The sequence below is a fragment of the Equus asinus genome, chromosome 25 (assembly GCF_041296235.1).
Source record: "Equus asinus isolate D_3611 breed Donkey chromosome 25, EquAss-T2T_v2, whole genome shotgun sequence".
Classification (NCBI taxonomy): domain Eukaryota; kingdom Metazoa; phylum Chordata; class Mammalia; order Perissodactyla; family Equidae; genus Equus; species Equus asinus.
This window is the reverse complement of record NC_091814.1, coordinates 34436788-34455836: the sequence shown is the minus strand read 5'-3', so window position 1 is coordinate 34455836 and position 19049 is coordinate 34436788. Positions and strand designations below refer to the sequence as shown.

Below are 19049 nucleotides of genomic sequence, written 5' to 3'. Positions count from 1 at the left end.
GGCAGCCCAATGAAAACACATTGTCCAGCTGGGTGTCTGTCTGTGGCGGAGGTCCCATTCCAGTTTACCCTCTCAGACCCCCCCCCAACCTTCCCTTTCCGTTGAATGTGAAACAAGATGAACTAAACGACTTAATGGTAAATACATATTCATCCTTTTTTTTTAATTAAAGTATCAAAACATAAACTTGGCTATAGAAAACAAACCATATTTAATGCATTTGTTAAAAGAACTTACAGTTCCATATACAGTGCATTTTTCAGATCGATTTTTCTTGCCATAGCCACCACCCCCTTCCTTCCTCTCCAATCCATTGTCCACAGCAGCTTCAAAATTGTCTTGAATTTCATAATGGCTGAGTGGTGGCAGCTACACCCACAACCAGAGGGTAAATGCAAGGAATTCTTTTCCCCTCCACCAAGATAAGGAAAATAGATTATCTCCTGAAAGAAGGGGTGAATGGTACTTCCACCAGATGGCTCTTTACAGATTGGGAACTAGCCCTGAGGGGCAATTAAAGCAGCAAAGTTAGGACACCTGTGTCACAGGTGATAGTTTAAAGGAACCGCACACGAGTTCAAAGGAGCAGGCACACCATTCGAGTGCGTGAATCTAACATTTAATGAAGCCAGTAGCAGAGTAGCCAATTTTTATTTCCAGCCTGTGAATGTTGCTTATGTGTGCAGACAAAGAGCAAGGGAACCTGCTTCTGTTCCAGACCTAAGGAATCATATGCCCTGGAGATTCCAGAAAATTAGGTGGAATACCTTTCTCTGAATGATCACACCTATCCCATCTAAAATTATTTTCTCTTCCTCCCCATCCTCTCTCCATTCTTTTCCAATATTTGAATACATATTTGCAATAATGAGATACACATTTGGACATTAAACAAATGTAATTCAAGTGAATAAGCGGAGCTCTGTGGCAGAATGTCAGATGTCCATGGCTCAAGTTGGACAACAGGTGTACATTTCAGGCATTTACACATGTACAGAAACCGATAGCTGAGGTATTCAGCAATTCGGATTTTACATAAAAATTCTAAACACCAAACTGTCGGTCTAAAGGATATACTTGGTGCTGTGTTCCAGAGTTTTTCAGTGAGAAACTGAGCATCAGATGCCACAGACTGAGGAATAGGGTTGGAAGTCAACTATCCCACCGAGTGGCACCCCTAAGATCAAAGGATGTCACTTGGAGACTATTTAAAGCTAAACAACCTCCCTCCAGGGGGGGAAGGATGGGGCAGGGAATAATTAGACCTTAAAACCAACCGATTTAAAAGAACAGAAACCAGCACAACATGTAAGTTTACCATGTCTTGGTTCCAATATTTATTATATTGACAGGTTAGGAATACTAGGATAAATAAGTAATATTTTCTCTTACAGAAAATTGAGTAGCATTAAACACTCTTGAAGATTTCACAGAAACATCAGAATTTAAACAGACAGCAGCCAGAGTCCTTGTGGCCAGTGTGAATGACCTCTCATAACTGTAAATGCTCTGGGCCAGATTTCTACAAACATCCGCATGACAAAAACAATGCCATTAACATCCACTAATGCTAAAGCCTAGGCATCGTCTGGCTTCAAACGTGTCTCTACTGAATGCAGTTTTCAACTGCAAGAAAAGGAAAATGGAATATTCTTTGGCTCTTCCGGCCTAGAAATAACTCCTGACCTAAGTCACTGAGCGACGGTCCTAACTCTTTGGAAGGTGGACTTTGCTTTCTGCTTTCTTCCTGGGACATTATAACTTAGTGTGCAGCAGAGGACCTGAATCATGCCCATGAATTTTGCGTTAATGCTTGGATGCCGACGGAAAGAAGACCTTCTCTGTGGACACAAAACTGCACTGCTGGTCGGCCGAATTCCTTTCTCCTGGGGCTGACAAGCTCTTCCGGCCACCTGAATGTTTCGTAAGACACTGCACGTGCTCTCAGAAACCAGATCTGAGGAAAGTCACAAAAAAGTCACACCAGTGTTGTGTGAAACAAACATCAGAAGAGCACAATGCCTAGTTTTGAAACAAATGCCTTGCACACAGTAATTCCTGTACATAACAGCATATTTGCTAGAAAGCACAACCCTGGCCATCGCACAACTTCGCTAAATGCCATTCTCACTCCACGTCCCCTATGAGTGGCAGTGGCAGTGGTGGCAGAGGAAGCAGCCCACCCCACCCACCCAAGGTACAGACACTTCTTCTGCATGAATCCTAATGGTGGGAGTCTTGGTTTTTGTAGAATCCAGACGAAAGGCGGGCAGGACCCCAGCCAGGGGCCACTGGGAGATGGCCAGGATGTTAAGGCCTAAATCCTGGAGTTGAGGCACAAGATGCCCTTGCCCTGGTCCAAAGTCCACTCTGGGGCAGAGCAGAAAGGCCCAGCTGAGTCACCGAGGGCCTTCCCACCTCCATGGTTCTTTGCTGCTGGGATTCGAGAGGTGCACAGGAAGTCAGATCTCCAATGGCTTCAGGGTTTTGGATATAAAAGGAGGATTCGATGAGGACTCCCCAGTTGCCCCCATACCATGGCTGCTTAGCTCTGCAGTGTTCCTTCTTTTATCTGTTGGATAAAAAGGTTTCTTTCATCTTCTGGAGTCCGCCCGTTTTGAGCCCGGACAATACACGTGGGCCGATGAAGGTTGAGCATGTATATCAAATGCTGCTTCTCATTCTTGAGCTCCTCAATTTGGGCCTTCAGTTCAGCATTCACACTCTCCAGCTTCTCCGACTCCTGGGGGACAAGCAACAGAGTTATTAGGAATGGAGCCAAGGTCCAGCGAGGAGGGGGTGGCCTAGAGGTGGCCCCGGGACACACTGGGGCTCATCATGCTGGGAATTGCCTGCAGAGGGAATGCAGTTGGCTCCCTGCTACAGCACTCCCCAAAGCTGGGACAGCAGCAATAGGTTGGGGAGAATCCAGACCCTGGAGAAGCCTTTGAACTTGAAGGCTTCTACAGAGATGCCCTTGAGTCTCTACTCAAGGTTGAGGCAGGTTGCGACTCTAATGGTAAGGAAGCTGCAGTAGAGCCAATGGCCTAGAGATCTCCTCTGCATGAGTCCAGCAGCCCATGTACAGGTCTTGTGGACCCATAAGGGCCCTGGGGGCTGGGGAGAAATCCAGACTCGTGGTGCTTAGTCTTTTGTGAGTCACTGATTTCATTGGGAAGCTCATCTCCCAAGCAGGAATGTATCTGGCAACATACAAAATGTCTTAATTTTCACTGATTCCCTGAAGCAATCAACAGACCTTTGGGGACCCATGTGGGACCTAGGTAAAGACTCTGCCCTGGCCTGTCCACATGTGGGGGTGGGGACACAGCCCCTCGAAAGACACCATGGCCACCCACGGATGCTGTTCCCACCGATGTTTCTCCCTTCTGGAAGGGGAGCCCGCTGAACACAGCCAGGAGCTCAGACTATTGGGTAAGCCAAGGAGAAGGGCTGCAGAGTCAGAACTAGACTGGAACACAAAGAAAGTGTAACCACTGATGGTGGATTAAGGAAATAACTTGTTTGAAGAGATTAATTAAAGGCTTTTCATAGTGAGCCAAATGCAAGCTGGCAGCTTCCTCTTCTCAGGAAAACGGGCAAGTGAAGCCTCTTTAACTGGGCTGACATATCCTGCAGTCTGGGAGCTGCTGGACGTGTATGGACTGGCCGAGGCTGCTGGGAATCTGTGCATCAGACGATCCTGTGGTTTTTAATTCACACACCTGCTTTTTATACATCCAGAGTCATGTTCATTGTTAACAGCTCTGTTACCTCCTCATTCAGCAACTGGCATTTCTGCTACCAGCTGCAATGACCTTCTTGGGAAAGCGCTTCCAGGTAGCGGGCTTTTTAACTCTCCTTCTGAGAGTGACATGAGGTTGGTGGCCGACAGCATGAGAAGAGGCAGGGGTGAGGGGAGAAGGCACTCACTTTCTGCAGACACTCCGTCTTCTCCTTCTTCTTGTTTCGGCACTTGGCGGCTGCGATCTTATTTCTTTCCCGTCGCCTCTTTTTCCTTTCATCTTCTTCAGGAGCTACCTATAAAATTCAAGAGGCACATGCTTAACAGGAGGCAGGACATGCGATCCACCTCAAATACACTGCCTTTTATTGCCAGCAAAAACTGGCAAACCAGGGCAGCCGTAATGCTCAAGGACCCGGGAGAAGTAAAGCCCTAGACTTTTGCATGAAACCTCGCTACACACATACGCACTTCAGCATGAATAATGAAAATCAAAGAATTCTTGGTTAAAATTATATTGGCAATATTAGTAAATTCAAATTTAGCTTATTTCAGAAATGCATTTAGATTTTGAAATGAGTTTGACATTCAAATTGATAATGATTGGTAACAGCTGTAATTATTTAGAGAAAATAGACTCTGTTCAGTAACTATTACTCTTCTCTTAGAACCAGGAATGATCTCAGGAACATCCCCTACCCACCCCTTCCCCTGCCTCTTCTTTGATTCAAGACCCAAGGGCAGCCCCATTCATCTCTGTCTTCACCTGGACCATAATAGCACCTCCTTCCCGAATTCAGGAGAAGCCCATGGAGTTCCTTGAGAAGAGGAACTTAAGCCCCATCCCAACCAAAGTAGCATTATCAGCCCATGGCTTGGTGCCACAGGTGGGTGGTGAACCAGAACCATCCATTGATTCATCCACCAAATAAACACTGATCTCTTCCTCTGTGCCCCACCCTGAGCCAGCCCTGAGGATCCTTAGAGAACAAACCCCTCTCCTGTTTCAGGATCTGGTCCTTTCTGGAAGTTCACTCTGATCCTGATTCCACCTGAGGGCTGATGGAGAAACAGCAAAGTCTGGCCACTGGACTTGGCTTAGAGGCCACAGTCTAGCTGCGGTGAAGCACTCATGGTGGGCTGAATGGGTGATGGTTTAGACCACTAATGTCAGACCTTGTCATGTCACTTGTCACTGCTCTGGACAGCAGGAAAGGGCGTGGGAGCCACTCCTCAAACCAAAGAGATCCTAGGGCGCCATAATCACCTCACATCCAATTTACCACTAGTCCTCTGGCTTAGATGACACTAATTTTGTTTGGACTGAGATGGAAGGCCTTGTGATTCAGAGAAACAAAGCCTAAGGGGGAAATACTGTGAGAGGCATTTCCGCCTTTTACGTCCTGGATCCCAGAACCACACAGGCAGACATTCGGGTTTAGACTGAACTGCCTTTGAATCCCAACTTAACCACCTATCAAATGTGAGACCTTGGGCAAGTTAGCACACTCTTCTGTGCCTCAGTTTCCTCATTTGTAAAATGGGATCAATAATTTTACCTACCTAATAGGGCTGTGATGAGGGTCAAATTAGTTAATATATGTAAGATGCTTTCCATGGTGTTTAGCTTACAGTTAGTGCCAGGTAAGCTTGAGTTATTATCATTCGCCTCACTATCAACATCTTCATCAAGAACTCAGCAATTCTAGTACTTCCTTTGCAACCCTACAAATGGTTTCGGATATGTGGGAGAGAGTTCAGGGGTTTCTCATATGCAGAAGTACTTGAAAGCAGAGCAAATCTCAGTCACACACTGTCGGAGACGGAAAAGCTTTACTAAAGGCCATTTATTTCAATCTCTTCTATTTATTGATGTGGAAATGAGGAATTCAGCCAACAAATAGATACTGATCTGTTAGTAACAGTAAGAGTGGCCAGTAGTAACTGCTCAGGGAGACCCAGGAATTACCAGCTCGTGGTCTCCAGACCAAAAGGCTACAAAACCCAGATGTAAACCCAGGCCTTTCGCTTGCCATCCTGTGTCCTCTCCTGGACACAGCTGCCTCATTCCACCATGTTGCCTTCCCAGAGGTGACTGGGATCTGGGGTACAGGCTCATGCTGCCCAAGCTCAGTGTCTTATTTTAAGATGATAATTACAGAGACCAAGGGGACCGGAATATTCAGCTAGGTGAGTTTGTAAATTCTCTTCCCAGTAGGAAAATCTACTTCTTAAACTGGTGTAAGATCAGAAGGTCACTTGGTGCACAGAGAATCTCAGGAGGTGAGTTCGGTGGCTTTAAGGAGTACTTCCATAAAGCACACTGCCTGCTTCTTTCTCTGGAGAACTCTCCAAATATCCTTCCAAAATGCTTTCCTTCCTTCCATGGGGATCCCTCTACTGCTTCCATTGCATCCTGTTATCTCAAGATTTTTTTTTTTTGCAAGCTTTTATTTTTCCTTTCTCTCCCCAAAGCACCCCCGGTACATAGTTGTATATTTTTAGTTGTGGGTCCTTCTAGTTGTGGCATGTGGGATGCCGCCTCAGCACGGCCTGATGAGCGGTGCCATGTCTGCACCCAGGATCCAAACCAGTGAAACCCTGAGCCACTGAAGCGGAGTGTGCGAACTTAACCACTTGGCCATGGGGCCAGCCCTCAAGATATTTCATTATAAAATTCTTAAAAATTTCCTTGAGTGTCCCATGGTTTACTTTGCACTCTTCAGTATTGGACTGGGCACTGATGACCTCTGCTGAGGTCAACTGGGGCACAGCCGACACCTCTAGTGATGGCTTATGGATACAGCATCACAGTAGATCCACTACCAGTCACCGAATGCTCGCTATCAGCCAGGCCCTCTGCTAGACCCTCAACAAATATCATCTCATTGAACCCAAAGATCAATCCCATGCAGGAGTCATTATTACTTCCCCCCACCCCTCTTTTATAGAATCATTAAGATTCTTAACCAACCTCCTTTTCAACTCAGTTCTTTTTTGGCCGGTTCCACCACCCTTTTCCCAAAGGCTGTGATCATGCCAGTTAAGTAAGCTTGAAACACTCCTATGTTGCATCCAAGAGGGAAAGGACAGCAAAACAGCCAAGACTTTGGCTCTGAAGTCCTTGAGCCACCACAGCATTACTTGCAACAACATCTCAGGCATCTCACATGTCTGTTACTCCACGTGTCTTACAAAAGGTTGCCAAGAGGGGAGCAGTGCAAGCATCAGAGACAGAAGTGAACTGGGAGCAGACACCTGTACCAAGGCTGTGAGCATTACACACAGCTGTGAGCATGGCTGGCTAGTCCTCGCTCCACAGTCTGGCCACTTGGGTCCTTGCAGTGATGAAACTAATCACCACACTCCGTGCTTCTTCTGAACAAATGGACACAGAAGGTGATCTCATACAGACTCACGGCTTTAAATACCATCCATATGCTGATGACTTCCAACTCAATTATCTCTAGCCCTGCTTCTCCTCTGAACTCCAGACCCACAGATCCAACTGCCTCCCCTACCCCTCCACCACGGGGGTGTCCAATAGGACAGACTCCTGCTCTTGCCCTACCCAACCTCCTACAGTCTCATCTCAGTAGCCAGTGGGCGCTCCATCCTTACAGCTGGTCAGGCCAGAAACTTTGGAGTCACCCCTGAGCCCTCACTTTCTCTCACACTCCATGTCCAATCTATCAGTAAATCGGCTTTACCTTCAAGACACAGAAGCCGACCACTCCTCAGCACCTCACCGCTCCCACCCTGACACTCACCCTCCTTGGCTCACCTGGATTACTGAGACAGTCTTGTTTCTGTACACTGCTTCTGCCCTTGTCCCTACCGTCCATTCTCAACACGACAGCCAGGGTGAGCATTGAAAACTATAAGTCAGACCATGTCGCTCCTTGGCTCAAAAACTCTCCCATGGCTTCCCACCTCACTGAGTAAATGGCCGTATCTTTACAATAGTCTCTAAGATCCAGAATGATCTGCCCCCACACATTACCGCCGTTCCTACTTGCTCCCCACCCCACACTCCACCCCATCCACACGGCCACCTTGCTACTCCTCCGAGGCACCCACCACACTCCCCACTCAGTGACCTATTCTTGCTCACTTGCCAGATACCCATAGGGCCCCCACCTCCTCCTTGGATTCTCTGCTCAAAGGCTCTTCCATCAGTGAAGCCTTCCTTGACCACCCTGATTTAAAGCAGCAATCCCAGCCCCACCCCACTCTCCCTGTCCACCTTCGCTACCTTATTTTTCTCCTTTACCCCTGTCTCTCATATTGTGTATTTACTTATTTTGTGTATTGTCCGTCTCCTCCTGGTAGAAGGTAAGCCCCTGTGGGCAGTGGTTCTGTGTTTTATTCCCAACTGCAGCCCCCTGCCTAAAGCATGCCTGGCACGTGGTAGGTGAGCAGGTGTATGATAAAAAAGTGCTGAAAGAACAGGCACCTGTGGTAGAACCTACCTCGGCCTTCGTGACGGACATCTCGAGGGGTCTGCCGCTGACAGTAACGGACTCCAGCGCAGAGGACATCCGGTGGCAGAGGTGCTTGTTCTGGATGGCGAACCTCAGCTCTTCCTTGACAAAGGGTGTCAGGTTAGCAAAATCCTCAAACACCAGTGACCCAGGAGGGGACAGGCAGGGGACGATGGCAGAGGCACTGACTTCCGAGGCAGAGACCTGGCCTGGGTGTTGAAGCATCATTTTGCTGAAAGACACATTGAAACCCAAACTACTTCAGGGATTTGGGGGCATGGGATCAAGTCCCCCCACACCTACAACCCCCAACACCAGAGCCCCACCCCCAGAGGAAAGTCCCGTAAAGACTCGGGCTTCTGTTTTGTTTTCATTTCATGCCATCCTCATCGTGATTCAAACAGGTTCTTAAAGCACACAGCTCGGTGATGTGGACAAAATGCCTAACTGAAGTTTATAAGTGGTGGCGTTTCAGGCTATTCTGAATTCACAAGAGCTATTAGTTTTGGCTAGTGTGCATATAGGCAAATATAGCCTCAGACAGTTCTGAAAGAGGAAGAGCATTAAAAAAAAAGATCAGTGAGACTATTATGTAAGCCCATTCTCAGTCTCCCTTTCAAAAGGAAACTTAGAAGGTATCTAAAATCGAACCGAATCGACCAGTGAGTGGCAGTCAAAGCAAGGAGTGGGGGACCCTTGAATTTAGCAGATAGATCTCTGAAGTGTCTCCCTCGGGAAGCGGGATCCGAGTCAATGAGAATGAGCATGGAACTGAGGCAGGTGTGTTTCTTTGCCCCAGTTTGGCTGGCGCTGGGGTTTGGGGATTCAGGTCACAAGGAACGAGGAGCCCCTTCTTCAGGTTAAGGTTGGTGAAGCAAAAGACCTTGGAGTAAAGAAAAGTGAGGAGCTAAGAATTTGGACCTCTTTTGGGGATGTTGTTCAGCCCTGTGGTGACTGGAGAGGCTTGGACGCGTGGAAAAGGGGCCTGGGACTGGCTCTGGCACTAAGGAGCAGTGACCTGAGCTCTCGGAATCTCAGTCTTCCTGTGGCAAAGGGCTGAGAGCTCCTGCAGCATGGGGACTGAGTCTCTGCCATTGCTCTATACAGAGCCTGGCCCAGCGCCTGGCACCGCTGCTCCCAATGCCTGCTGATGGCTGGAGACTGCCCCACTGAATACAGGAAATGGGACAGGGGCGGTGAAATCAAATGGCCTCTGAGGGCCCGTCTACCTCTATCATTCGACAGCCCAGGGAGCCCAAAGGGACAAGACAAGGAAAAGGACGGGTCGAAATAGTCATAGTTCCATGGTTCCCGTTTGGAATAGCCCCCCATAAATCAATCCCTGCCGGGTACTCCCTCCAGCAGCGGCCGTCCCCCCTCGTCCCTGCAGTCAGTTCTCCAGAGGTGAGGAGTGTGGGGATTTCTGGGTGGCGGTCCCCTGGAGCATCCCTCTGGGGACCTGTGGTCCTCAGCCAAGTCTAGCCAGACAGGGAGCCCTTTGGCAAGCAGCTAACACCAGAACCTTATGTGCATTCTCATTTAATCCTTGTGAGAACCCAGTGAGCTAGGTCCTAGCCCCTAAACTGAGGTTTAGACAAGCTAAATAATTCGTCCAAAGTCACAGAGTTAGCATGAGGCAGCGTCAGGATTTGGAATTAAGTTTGACTCCAGAACTCAAGCCTTTAATTTATAGAATATAGAACATTATTCTACATTGCAAAAACAGACAAAAAACCAGAGCAAATACTTCTTGGGGAGTTAGGGCAGGTGTGGGGGTGGGGGTGGGTCCTGGAACTGAAGCAATGGAGCAGAGACTGCGCAAAGAGCCATGGGGAAAGCCTGAACTTTCTGTAAGGCTTGCTGATCTTTCTCTGTCAGGGTGCACACTCAGGCTGCTGCCAGCATTCCGGGAGGATGTATAAGTGGGTCTTGTATCCACAAAGTTCCCAGACTGGGGTCAGAGGATCAAGATTTGAGGCCCACTTACTCATGTGTCATCGTTATACCTCCCAGTGCCTTCTTTCTCCTCAGTAAAGGAAGGCGAATAACAATTGCCCTATTTTCCCATAGAGTTGTGCAAGGAGTTGAGGAAGTAACACATAAATATGCCCTGGAAAACACAATGCAACTAGGAGGTATGTTATTACCGGGCCTCCCAGGGATCTCTCCAGCCCAGGGCTGGCTTTCTTAGAGACACTCTGTGGGGTCCAGGTGGGAGGGTGGTTGGTCACTCTCTTGGGTGTCAAACTCTGCTGAATAGAACACTCCGACCTCTAACTCCTCCTTAAGATTTAAGATACCCTGATGGAGCCACCGTTGACTATTCAAAGAAACCCAGGAAATGTATGTAATTCTCTTCCCCAAACCCTGTGTCATGGGTCAGAACTGATGTTCTTCTATCAATTTAGTCCTATAATCTTAGGATGCTAGAAGGACACATCTCTGGCAGGTGATAAACTCTAAGAAACCAGCCTTCTAAAGCCAGAGGCTTAGGATTCTCCCATGCATTCATGTTTTCCCTCCCTTTCCTACTTTACTAAAAACCTAATAGTTCAGGGATGGAATTCAGAGCTACCACTGGGCTGGCCCTTGTTGGGAGGACAGGATGGCTCCCTTCTACATGGGTAGTTTGAATTCCACTGCAGCTGAGTGTAGTTCCATTTCACCAGTCAACTAAGTTTATTAATGAGCTCTCAGGCCTTGGGGTCTGCTGTTTGGGATTGTTTTTCCTTCTTAGTGTAACGTCAGCGGTCCTGATGAAAGAAACCGAAGAATGTCAGTGGTATGGAATGTTTTTATGAAAAGCATTGGGTGGGCTTACTTGGGGATGGAAAAGGGTTGTAAAACTGTTAAAAGTCTTTCGGAACTCAGCCAAAGCTTAGTTTCTTGAGACACTTTGTAGTTACTTCTTTACTCATTCTCTTAAGGTATACGATTCAGCCTGGACCTGGGCTGCGTCTCTACAGGGAAGAATGAAGTTAAGGAAAATGCAGTTAAATCTTCAGACAATGTTTCCAAAAGTTGAGACCCTCTAACATCCCCTTCATTGAAGAAAAAAATATGTTTGCGGATTTTCTGAGTTGACTTTCTACTTTGATCTTAAAATTGTCCAGGCTTGCCACAAAGAACGTGCATTTTGCTTCTGCTTCATTATCTCCAATCAGAAATCATGTCATATCACTGGTTTCATCATTTGCAAGAAAGTGAAACTTTACTCATGTATTTCTTTAACTGGAAATTCAGCTCCCAGATTTTATTTCCTAGCAGCTATGATGACATTGAATTTTCACTTTTAATTTTCATCTCTTTCCAGTAAGCACTGCTCATAAAACATCTTACGGTAGGAAGTCAACGTTGGTCTTTCACTAACTTCCTATCTTGGTCTTTCTCCCAGCCCACTTGAAGGTTGGAGGTGTAGGAGTCCAGGCCTTGGGACCAGAGACGATGCTCCCAGGCCCCGTCACTACCACTCACAAGCTGAGCACCCACTGACCAGCCACTCAAGCTTTCTGGGCTTCAGTCTCCCGTCTGCAAAATGAGACCAACACGGTCTACTCCAATTCCTTTATGGGGCTGTCAGGAAGATCGTATGAGATTTGTGAAGGTGGATTTACACACATACTGGTAGCCATTAGTACTGTAATCTCACTTTCTCCATTTCAGGGGGAACTCATAATGTTGTCAATGCCAGTTAGCCCATTAATCAGGAATTAACTTGAATCCTCAAAAAACTCAGGTCAGCCATAGCTTCTTTTGTACTTTGATTGAACCCTGGGCTCCTGACACACCAGGTCAATTCCACCCCACTAATTGCTGGCACCAGCTTTTCTCCACTGGTCTTACGTACTTGAGAAACAACCAGTTCTCACACACGAAATCATTTCTGGTTTCTGTGGTGTCCTGGCTATGTACTTCCTCTTCCCTAAGCTGGGTAACACTTGGGACCACTGACTCTGTTCCATGCCCAGCCAACATGAAAAAACAAGAAATCATGGGCTCTGTGTAATGGGATAGAACACCCAATATTAGAGTCATCTAAATCAGATCTTCATTTTGTAACCGAGTAAAATGAGGTCCAGGAAGGCAGAGTGACTCGCGCAAGGCCATAAACCTGGTGAGTGGCCCAGTCCAAGTTATTGACCACACACTTGCTGCTCACTTTGCTCCATCACCAAAAGAGACCCAACACGGTGAGGATCAACCAATAAGGCAAAGGCAGATGAGAGGTCAATAGTCCTAGTAACCTGGTACCCACCACAGAGGAGGCTTTGAGAGGACTAAGACAGGGAGGGAGTATAGAAGAAAGAGAACAATGGAGAGAAGGGGCCAAGAGGGAGAGAGAGAGGGGTGGGGTTAAGACAGGAAGGTTCAGAAGACCCTGCTGCCATAGGTGCTGGGGGCTGTATCTTATCCACACTGTGGGCCTGGACTGCCACCTATCATATTGTCTCTGAAACCATCCAGACAATAAAAACTGCAAAACCCACTGCCACCCCAGTCTTTGTCCAGGATGCCCTCCAAGAAAGAGCCTATATGCTGTAGCATTAGTCTACAACAAATGCTAAATACAACACAAGAGGGACAGCAATACCAATTTCTCCTTCATTTATAGCTAGGGAGACAGAAGCCCCAAACAGATGTGACTGTCAGCTACACTTGGGAGAGCATCCAGATTTTCTAGCACCCCCAATTTTTTTTCCAGCTCTGTCAAGGGTTTAGCAACTCCTTTATTTGTAAGGAGCATATGTGATGTCAGTAATGACATTAGGGAAAAGAAAACGGTTAGGAGGAAAAGAAGTAAGTAAACGAGATGAAAACGGGGTTTGGGGGTGGCAGAGAAGGAGAACCAATCCAATGGGAAGAAAGTTGGGAAAGGAGGACGTGCCCCATACAGAAGTCCCCTTTCCCCCACTGCCTCGGAAGCCGGTCAGCGACATTAGATAGAGGTCCTTCTCATTCAAGTCATTCAAGTCCCCTCACCGGCCCCTTTTCTTTCAATTACACCACTCCAGACTCTGAAACTCTTCAGCCAGAAAGGACCTTACTGGTTACCCAGTCCAACCACCACCTGGTGCTTGCAAACAAGCAAAGGGAGCCAGCGGTGCCAATGTGCCCACATCTCCCAGCTGGGGATACTGAGGCTCAAGGACACCAAGAGCAGTATAAGCTCTCAGGGTCCTGGCTACTAGACCACAAACCCGTCCTCCCAATGATCGGAACTGGCCTTGCACCCTCGCTTCCCCCCACGGTGGGTCTCCATGGACGAAAAGCAGAGAAATCCGCGAACCTACCGGAGCGAAAGCCACAGCTAGAGTCCCAGGTACGAGAGAAAAGCGTGTGAGAGACTTGGGACAGGAAGCCTCTGGCCCAGAAGCCCAACAGCAGCTTGCGCCCGGAGCCTTCTCTGCCTTCCGCCCCAGGGCAGCGACAGGAGCGCTTGCCACCTCTAAACTTATGCCAACTAACTTTCGCTCCCGGCTCCTGAGCGGTCCTGAGCCAGCGCTCCAGGATGAGCAGGGCGACCCCCAGCGGCCGCCGCCGCGCCCGCGCCCCGGGCCGCCGGTCCCTTCTCCATTCATTCCGCTCGGCCCCTCAGCACCCTTCTGCGAGCTCCCGGCCTCGGCGCCTCTCCGCGGACCTCGGGGAGGCTGGCCTCGGGAGTGGCAGTGCCCGGACGCGAGGCGAGGGATGGAGCCTGACCGCGAGCCGACAGCCTCAGACCGCCCCGCGCGCCCACCTGCCCGCGCCCGCTCCCAGTGCGGTAAGTGCGCGCCGAGGCCTCCGGAGAGGAGCGGTGCTCCGAGGCCGGCTGAGCAGCGGGAGCCCGACCTTCCGGTTCACCAGAAACCTTTCGCGCCTCAAGTCAAAAGAGAAAGTTCTTTGCGAGAAACTTTCCCAAGGGCCGAGGAGCAGCCGTGGCTGGGAGAAGTTCAGCCAGAGTTCTTTCGAAGCCAGAGGCTGGGGGCGCGGGTCGGGGCCGGGCGCAGGGGTCGGGGACTGGTTACTAGAGGGTCGCGAAGGGGATGAAAGCGAGCCACCCTCGCAGCGCTCACTCACTCGACTTCCAGCGCTCACCTCCTGTCTCCACTCGGGGCGGCCAGGGTCCAGAGGGCAGGCAGGGTCGGGGCGGATCGGGCTGTCTGTCTGTCTGTCTGTCTGTGGGGCCGGCGGGCGAACCCCGAGGACGCACGGGCTGGTGGGTCGGCTGGGCCAGCTGCGCGGGAGAGCGCTGTGCTGTGCGCGCGTCGCTGCGTGCGACTGTGGCTTGGAGCGCGTTGCATCACCCCTTTTATAGCTCTCGGGCTGGCGACCGGCCCGTTTACTCCGGGTTACCAGACCCAGGCTGACGTAATGCTATTAATAGCTTCCCCAGAGAACCAGCCGAACTAGGCTGGGCAAAGGAGGGGGGGTGGAGGAGGGGCCAAAGTGGGGACTGGTGATGCAAGCTTGGGGAGGAGCCGGCCGGGGCGCGTTCTCCCGGCTTCGCACGCTCGGACACACACCCGCCCGCCCTCTCTCTCCATATCAGGACCGGAGCCGCCCGGGCTGGCTGCCAGATGTGCGTACTCGCCGCTGCGTGTTCCAGGCATGAGCCAATGGTGCCCAAGCCAGCGGCATGACTCCACCGCCCTGGCATCTCTCCCTCCGCTAGGTTTGGGGGGGAAGACGGAGGGGCGGGTCTTGGCCGCAGCCCAGACTAGGTGAGGCTGGGAAGCGGGCACGACCTTTTTCTAAAATGCGTGGTCATTTTCTGAAGCTTAAAGAAAATACCTCCCGCCCGGCCAAATGCCTTCTTCTCAAGTAAGGGGCGGGGTAGGGACAGAAAAGTTGGTCTCCCGTGTGGGAGAGGTGCCCAAAGGCACCCTACTGTGAATCCACACCGTAACCCGCTGGGGGTGACCTCCGCGGCGGGGACCGCAAGAGGGCTGCCAGTTAACCCAATCGCCGAGGGCAGCGCCGGGCGGGCACCGTGCGCCCGCAGCCCGGCACACCCCACGCGAGCGCGCACGCGGCACCGCCTCCGGGCGGGTTGGGAACCCGACTCTGAGGCGAGGGCGAGTGGCAGGACGGTGTGGATTAGGATTTTTTTTTTTTTAAACAACCACAAAGTGTTTGAAATTGAGAGGGAGATTCTCAGTGAAACGAACAAGACCAAAAGACGAGAGACCTGGAGAGATCAGAGGCAAATCAGAGTGAGGCTGAAGCCGAGCGGCCAGGGAGAGAGGAAAGCGAAGGTGCTTCGGTCTCCGCGGGCCGGGCGGAGCGGGGGTCGCCTCGCTCTCAGGCAAGATTTAGGGAAAACCCCTCTCCGGCTTTCACTTGTTTTTATGCGCCCAGAACCCCCGATCTGGAGGCGCACTGACTGCAGCTGAAATGAGGCCGGGTAGCAGAAATCCCTTCCGTTCTCAAGCCCGGGTGGCGGGAAAGGCGGGGTCCTATGGCCCCGGCTTCCAGCCGAGGCTTCGGCAGAACTGGATTTGACCCTTAAAAAACAATTTCGCGGTTCCGATTCTCCGACCTCAGCTGTCTCGGCTTCGAAAGTGGCAGAGCCAGGGACCTTCTTAACTGCCCGAGGACACATATATGTGGACACGAGTGTTGCCTGCGACGTTTCGAACCTGCCTGGGAAGGAGACCTGCGCGCGCCCGTGGGGTGTGGAGGCACGGCCGGGGACAGAGACACCTGCTTCCACCTGCCTCTTGGGAGAGAGGCGATTGATGGTCGTGGTTTAACAATTTGGCCTAAGAGCTAGAAGGGTCTCCGAGCCCGGCTCTAGCCCACAGCCCCACCGCAGCGCACCTGCAGCCCTCGGCCGATCGTGATGGAGGGGTCTCTCTCCCCCCAGTTAAACACACAGTCCCGCCCCCGCGGGAAATCTCTGTCCCTCTGCCCAGCCCCTCCGATTGCCCAGCAGTCTGGGGCAGAGACCCTCAGAGCTGCAGGTCAAATTGAGGCCCCCACACCCGCGATCCTCTCCCCCAAGCCCCAGCCTCACCTAGAGCACCCCTCCCCTCGCCAGCCAAGGTCCCAGGACAACGAGGAGGGTGGCCTCGGAAGTGCCCCCGCCTCCGGCTCGCCCCGGAACCTCGGGCTTCCGCGCAGGATCGTCGGGGTTGTTGCCCTGGACCTGACCAGGTTTCCAGCAACGTCGCGCGGGAAGCGTGGGACAGTTGTTTTTGCTTTACTTTTCGCCGTGGTAACGGCTGTCCCGGCCCCACCCTCCAGCTCCCACGCCCACAGCGCCTCACACCGCTCTCCTCTCTCCGGGTCCCCGCCCTCCCGCCGTCCAGCAGGCAGGTAAACCTCCGGCACGTAGGCACAACCCCTAGAACGCCGCGAGACCAGAAGGAAGGGCGTTTTGCAGATTTAAATGAAAGTTTTTGGGATTCTCTACTTGTCTATTATATCTGCTTATCTGCTGCCTTTGAATAAATTGAGCCATCATAAAGTGAAACAAGGAGAAAGAGGAGAACACGTGAAAGCTTTCTTCGTTTTTTCCCCCTCTGTGAAATGCCTACAGAAATCTTTAATCAGTTTGCATTTTAAATTATTATTCCATTAATACACCCAAGCCATATTTGTGGAGGCTTCCTCCCGTCCTTAAGGGGAAATTCAGTTTAGGGCAGAGGGTAAACAAACAGACCAGCCTCTGCATAACAATGCAAGAGAAAGGTGATTAAGACAGAGAAGTCCACAACGCCTGTCAGCTTACTTTTATTACCATCCTGCCTCCTCTTCCTCTTAGTAGTCTTGTTTCATTCTAATAAAATGCTCGAGTTTGAATCTCCAAGTCACACCTGGATCGAAATGCTGTCAGCTGTTCTCAGAAGTCTGAGCCTGGTGTTCTTTGCCTGCTTTCCCGCTGAAACTCCGAAAGCCATAAGAATCGTGATGGAGGAGTAAACCCACCCCCCTGCAAATGAAACTCTTATCCAAGGAAAACAAAACTACTCCAGCCTGCCTCCCTGCGCCAGCCCCCAGGAGAATTGTGAAATGCCTGGAGAGAGACTGGGGAAGAGCAGTGGAAGGGAAGATCCCCAAGGTCTGTGCCACCAGAGGGGTGATCAGTATCTGAGTCCTGTGCCTCCTCATTTTGCCCTGACTTTAGTTAATGCCACCAGTGGCCAGTGTGCACACTCTGTACCATCCAGAGGAGGGGCAAGAAAATTTCCCCACACCAAAAAGCTTCTTCACACAAAGCCAAAGAATGCCTCTCCCCCCTGAGAAGGAAGCCCTGGCTTGGTTTGTTTCAGGGGTTAATCCTCGATGAAAGAGGGTTAAGCCAAGACTTGAATATTGCTGAGCTTTCACACCGCCTGGGGAATCCACATTCAGCCCAGCCTTGGTATATTTTGTTGAGTGAGATAAGAACTGGAAACTTCATGCTGGGGCATGTGCAAAAGGAAGGGAAAGAAGTTAAAAGGGGAGGGGAAGGAACTAGGCAGCTAAAAACAGCCCCCTTGTGGCAACCAAGTCTAAACACCAAAACATTGCAGGGAGCCAAAAGGAAAAAAAAAGTTCCAGAGATATTTAAAGGTTTTAGCAGTTTCTGAGTCCAAGGAACAGTCCCCTCCCACTCCCATCTCTAGTCTCTACCCCCGTTACACTTCTTCAAACCCGGAGATCCCGTTTGCTCACAGAGCTCACAGGGGCGCATTAAACACACGGTAGCATCATTCCGGGAAGCAGCAGGGTACTAGCAGCCTTGTCCTCCTGGCTCAACCCACTTCCTCACCTGAGAAAGGGAGTGCGGTGGATTTTTTCTTCCCTGTTCTGTTTTCCAAGTCCCACACCTTCTATAAAGTCAGTTTGAATGTGTGGATTACTAATTTAAGGGTCCCCAAAATGCACCTCCTCAGCAAACTTGGGGACGCATTGCACTGTGGGCTCTGAAGCGTGGAAGGTGGCTCTTTGAGTCTGGATTCAGCACTCAGTGGCTGTGTCACCTTGGATAAGTGGTTTCACTCTGCGCTCGTTTCCTCCCCTGAAAAATGGCGCGAATAATAGCAGCTAACACATAAAGTTGTTGGGAGGATGCAGTCCTCAGTAGTGGTATCATTAATTGTGAATTAAGGAGGGCGTTCTGGGGATACCCCTGAATGTCTCCCGGAGCCCAGTCTGTTGCCTGAGTCAGTGGCAAACAGTTGTAGATGAAGTCAAGCTGTATCCAGGAATAACCATCTTCAGGGGATCTGAGACAAGACTCCACACAGAAAACAATGAGAACGATCCCTATTGCCCGTGTGACTCTGGTACACACCCCGGGCTCTCCTCAGTGCAGGGTAGACCAGTGCTTCAGGCTCTCAATGACACACTGCAGGTGTCCTTGGATGGGAGCAGGGTGTTTGGTTTCTGGTCTGTTTTTGTCTTTAACGGCTTTGAGCAAGGCACTCCCCCTTGTGAAGTGAAGGGCCACCGGCTGAGCTCTGAGGCTCTTGAATGGAGACCTTCTGATGAAGCGGTCCTGCTTCAGGAGCCCCTGGCAACCTCTCCTAAGAAAGCTGGAGGGAGAGAAGGCAGCAGGGGGAAGACATTGCATAGCACAAGGACAGACTCATTTCAGTGATCTCTCTTCCCCTCCAAAGACTAGAGTTGAGAAATGTTGTCCAGCTTGATTTTCAAACACAGCCTCTGGTCCTGACAACATGTCTTCAAACTCTCTCTCTCTCTCTCTCTCAATATTTCCAGGGAATTTTACCCATGGACTTGGTGCCTCGATAGAAAGGAGCGGGTATGGGTGCACCCCAGGCATGGATTGCATCTTTGGGTCCTGCTTGTGTGTAGTCCATCTTCTACTACCATAGACACCCACCTTGGAC

General features: G+C 50.4%; 1 protein-coding gene across 4 annotated transcripts; it reads right to left on the bottom strand.

The window, feature by feature from the left end:
* Nucleotides 1–1309: 1309 nt before the first annotated feature.
* On the bottom strand, nt 1310–16435 carry ATF3 (activating transcription factor 3). Of its 4 annotated transcripts, none has more exons than XM_014834865.3 (4): nt 16226–16435; nt 8218–8461; nt 3934–4041; nt 1310–2743 (listed from the first exon to the last, which is right to left on the bottom strand). In XM_014834865.3, exons 2-4 carry the CDS (start codon nt 8455–8457, stop codon nt 2546–2548), a joined length of 546 nt encoding a protein of 181 aa, XP_014690351.1. In that variant the 5' UTR covers nt 8458–8461; nt 16226–16435; the 3' UTR covers nt 1310–2545. The 4 variants fall into 4 exon arrangements, with proteins under 4 accessions (XP_014690351.1, XP_014690347.3, XP_014690348.1 ...); XM_014834861.3 differs by lacking the exon at nt 16226–16435 and adding an exon at nt 14305–14529; XM_014834862.3 differs by lacking the exon at nt 16226–16435 and adding an exon at nt 14287–14495.
* Between the last annotated feature and the right edge of the window lie 2614 nt (nt 16436–19049).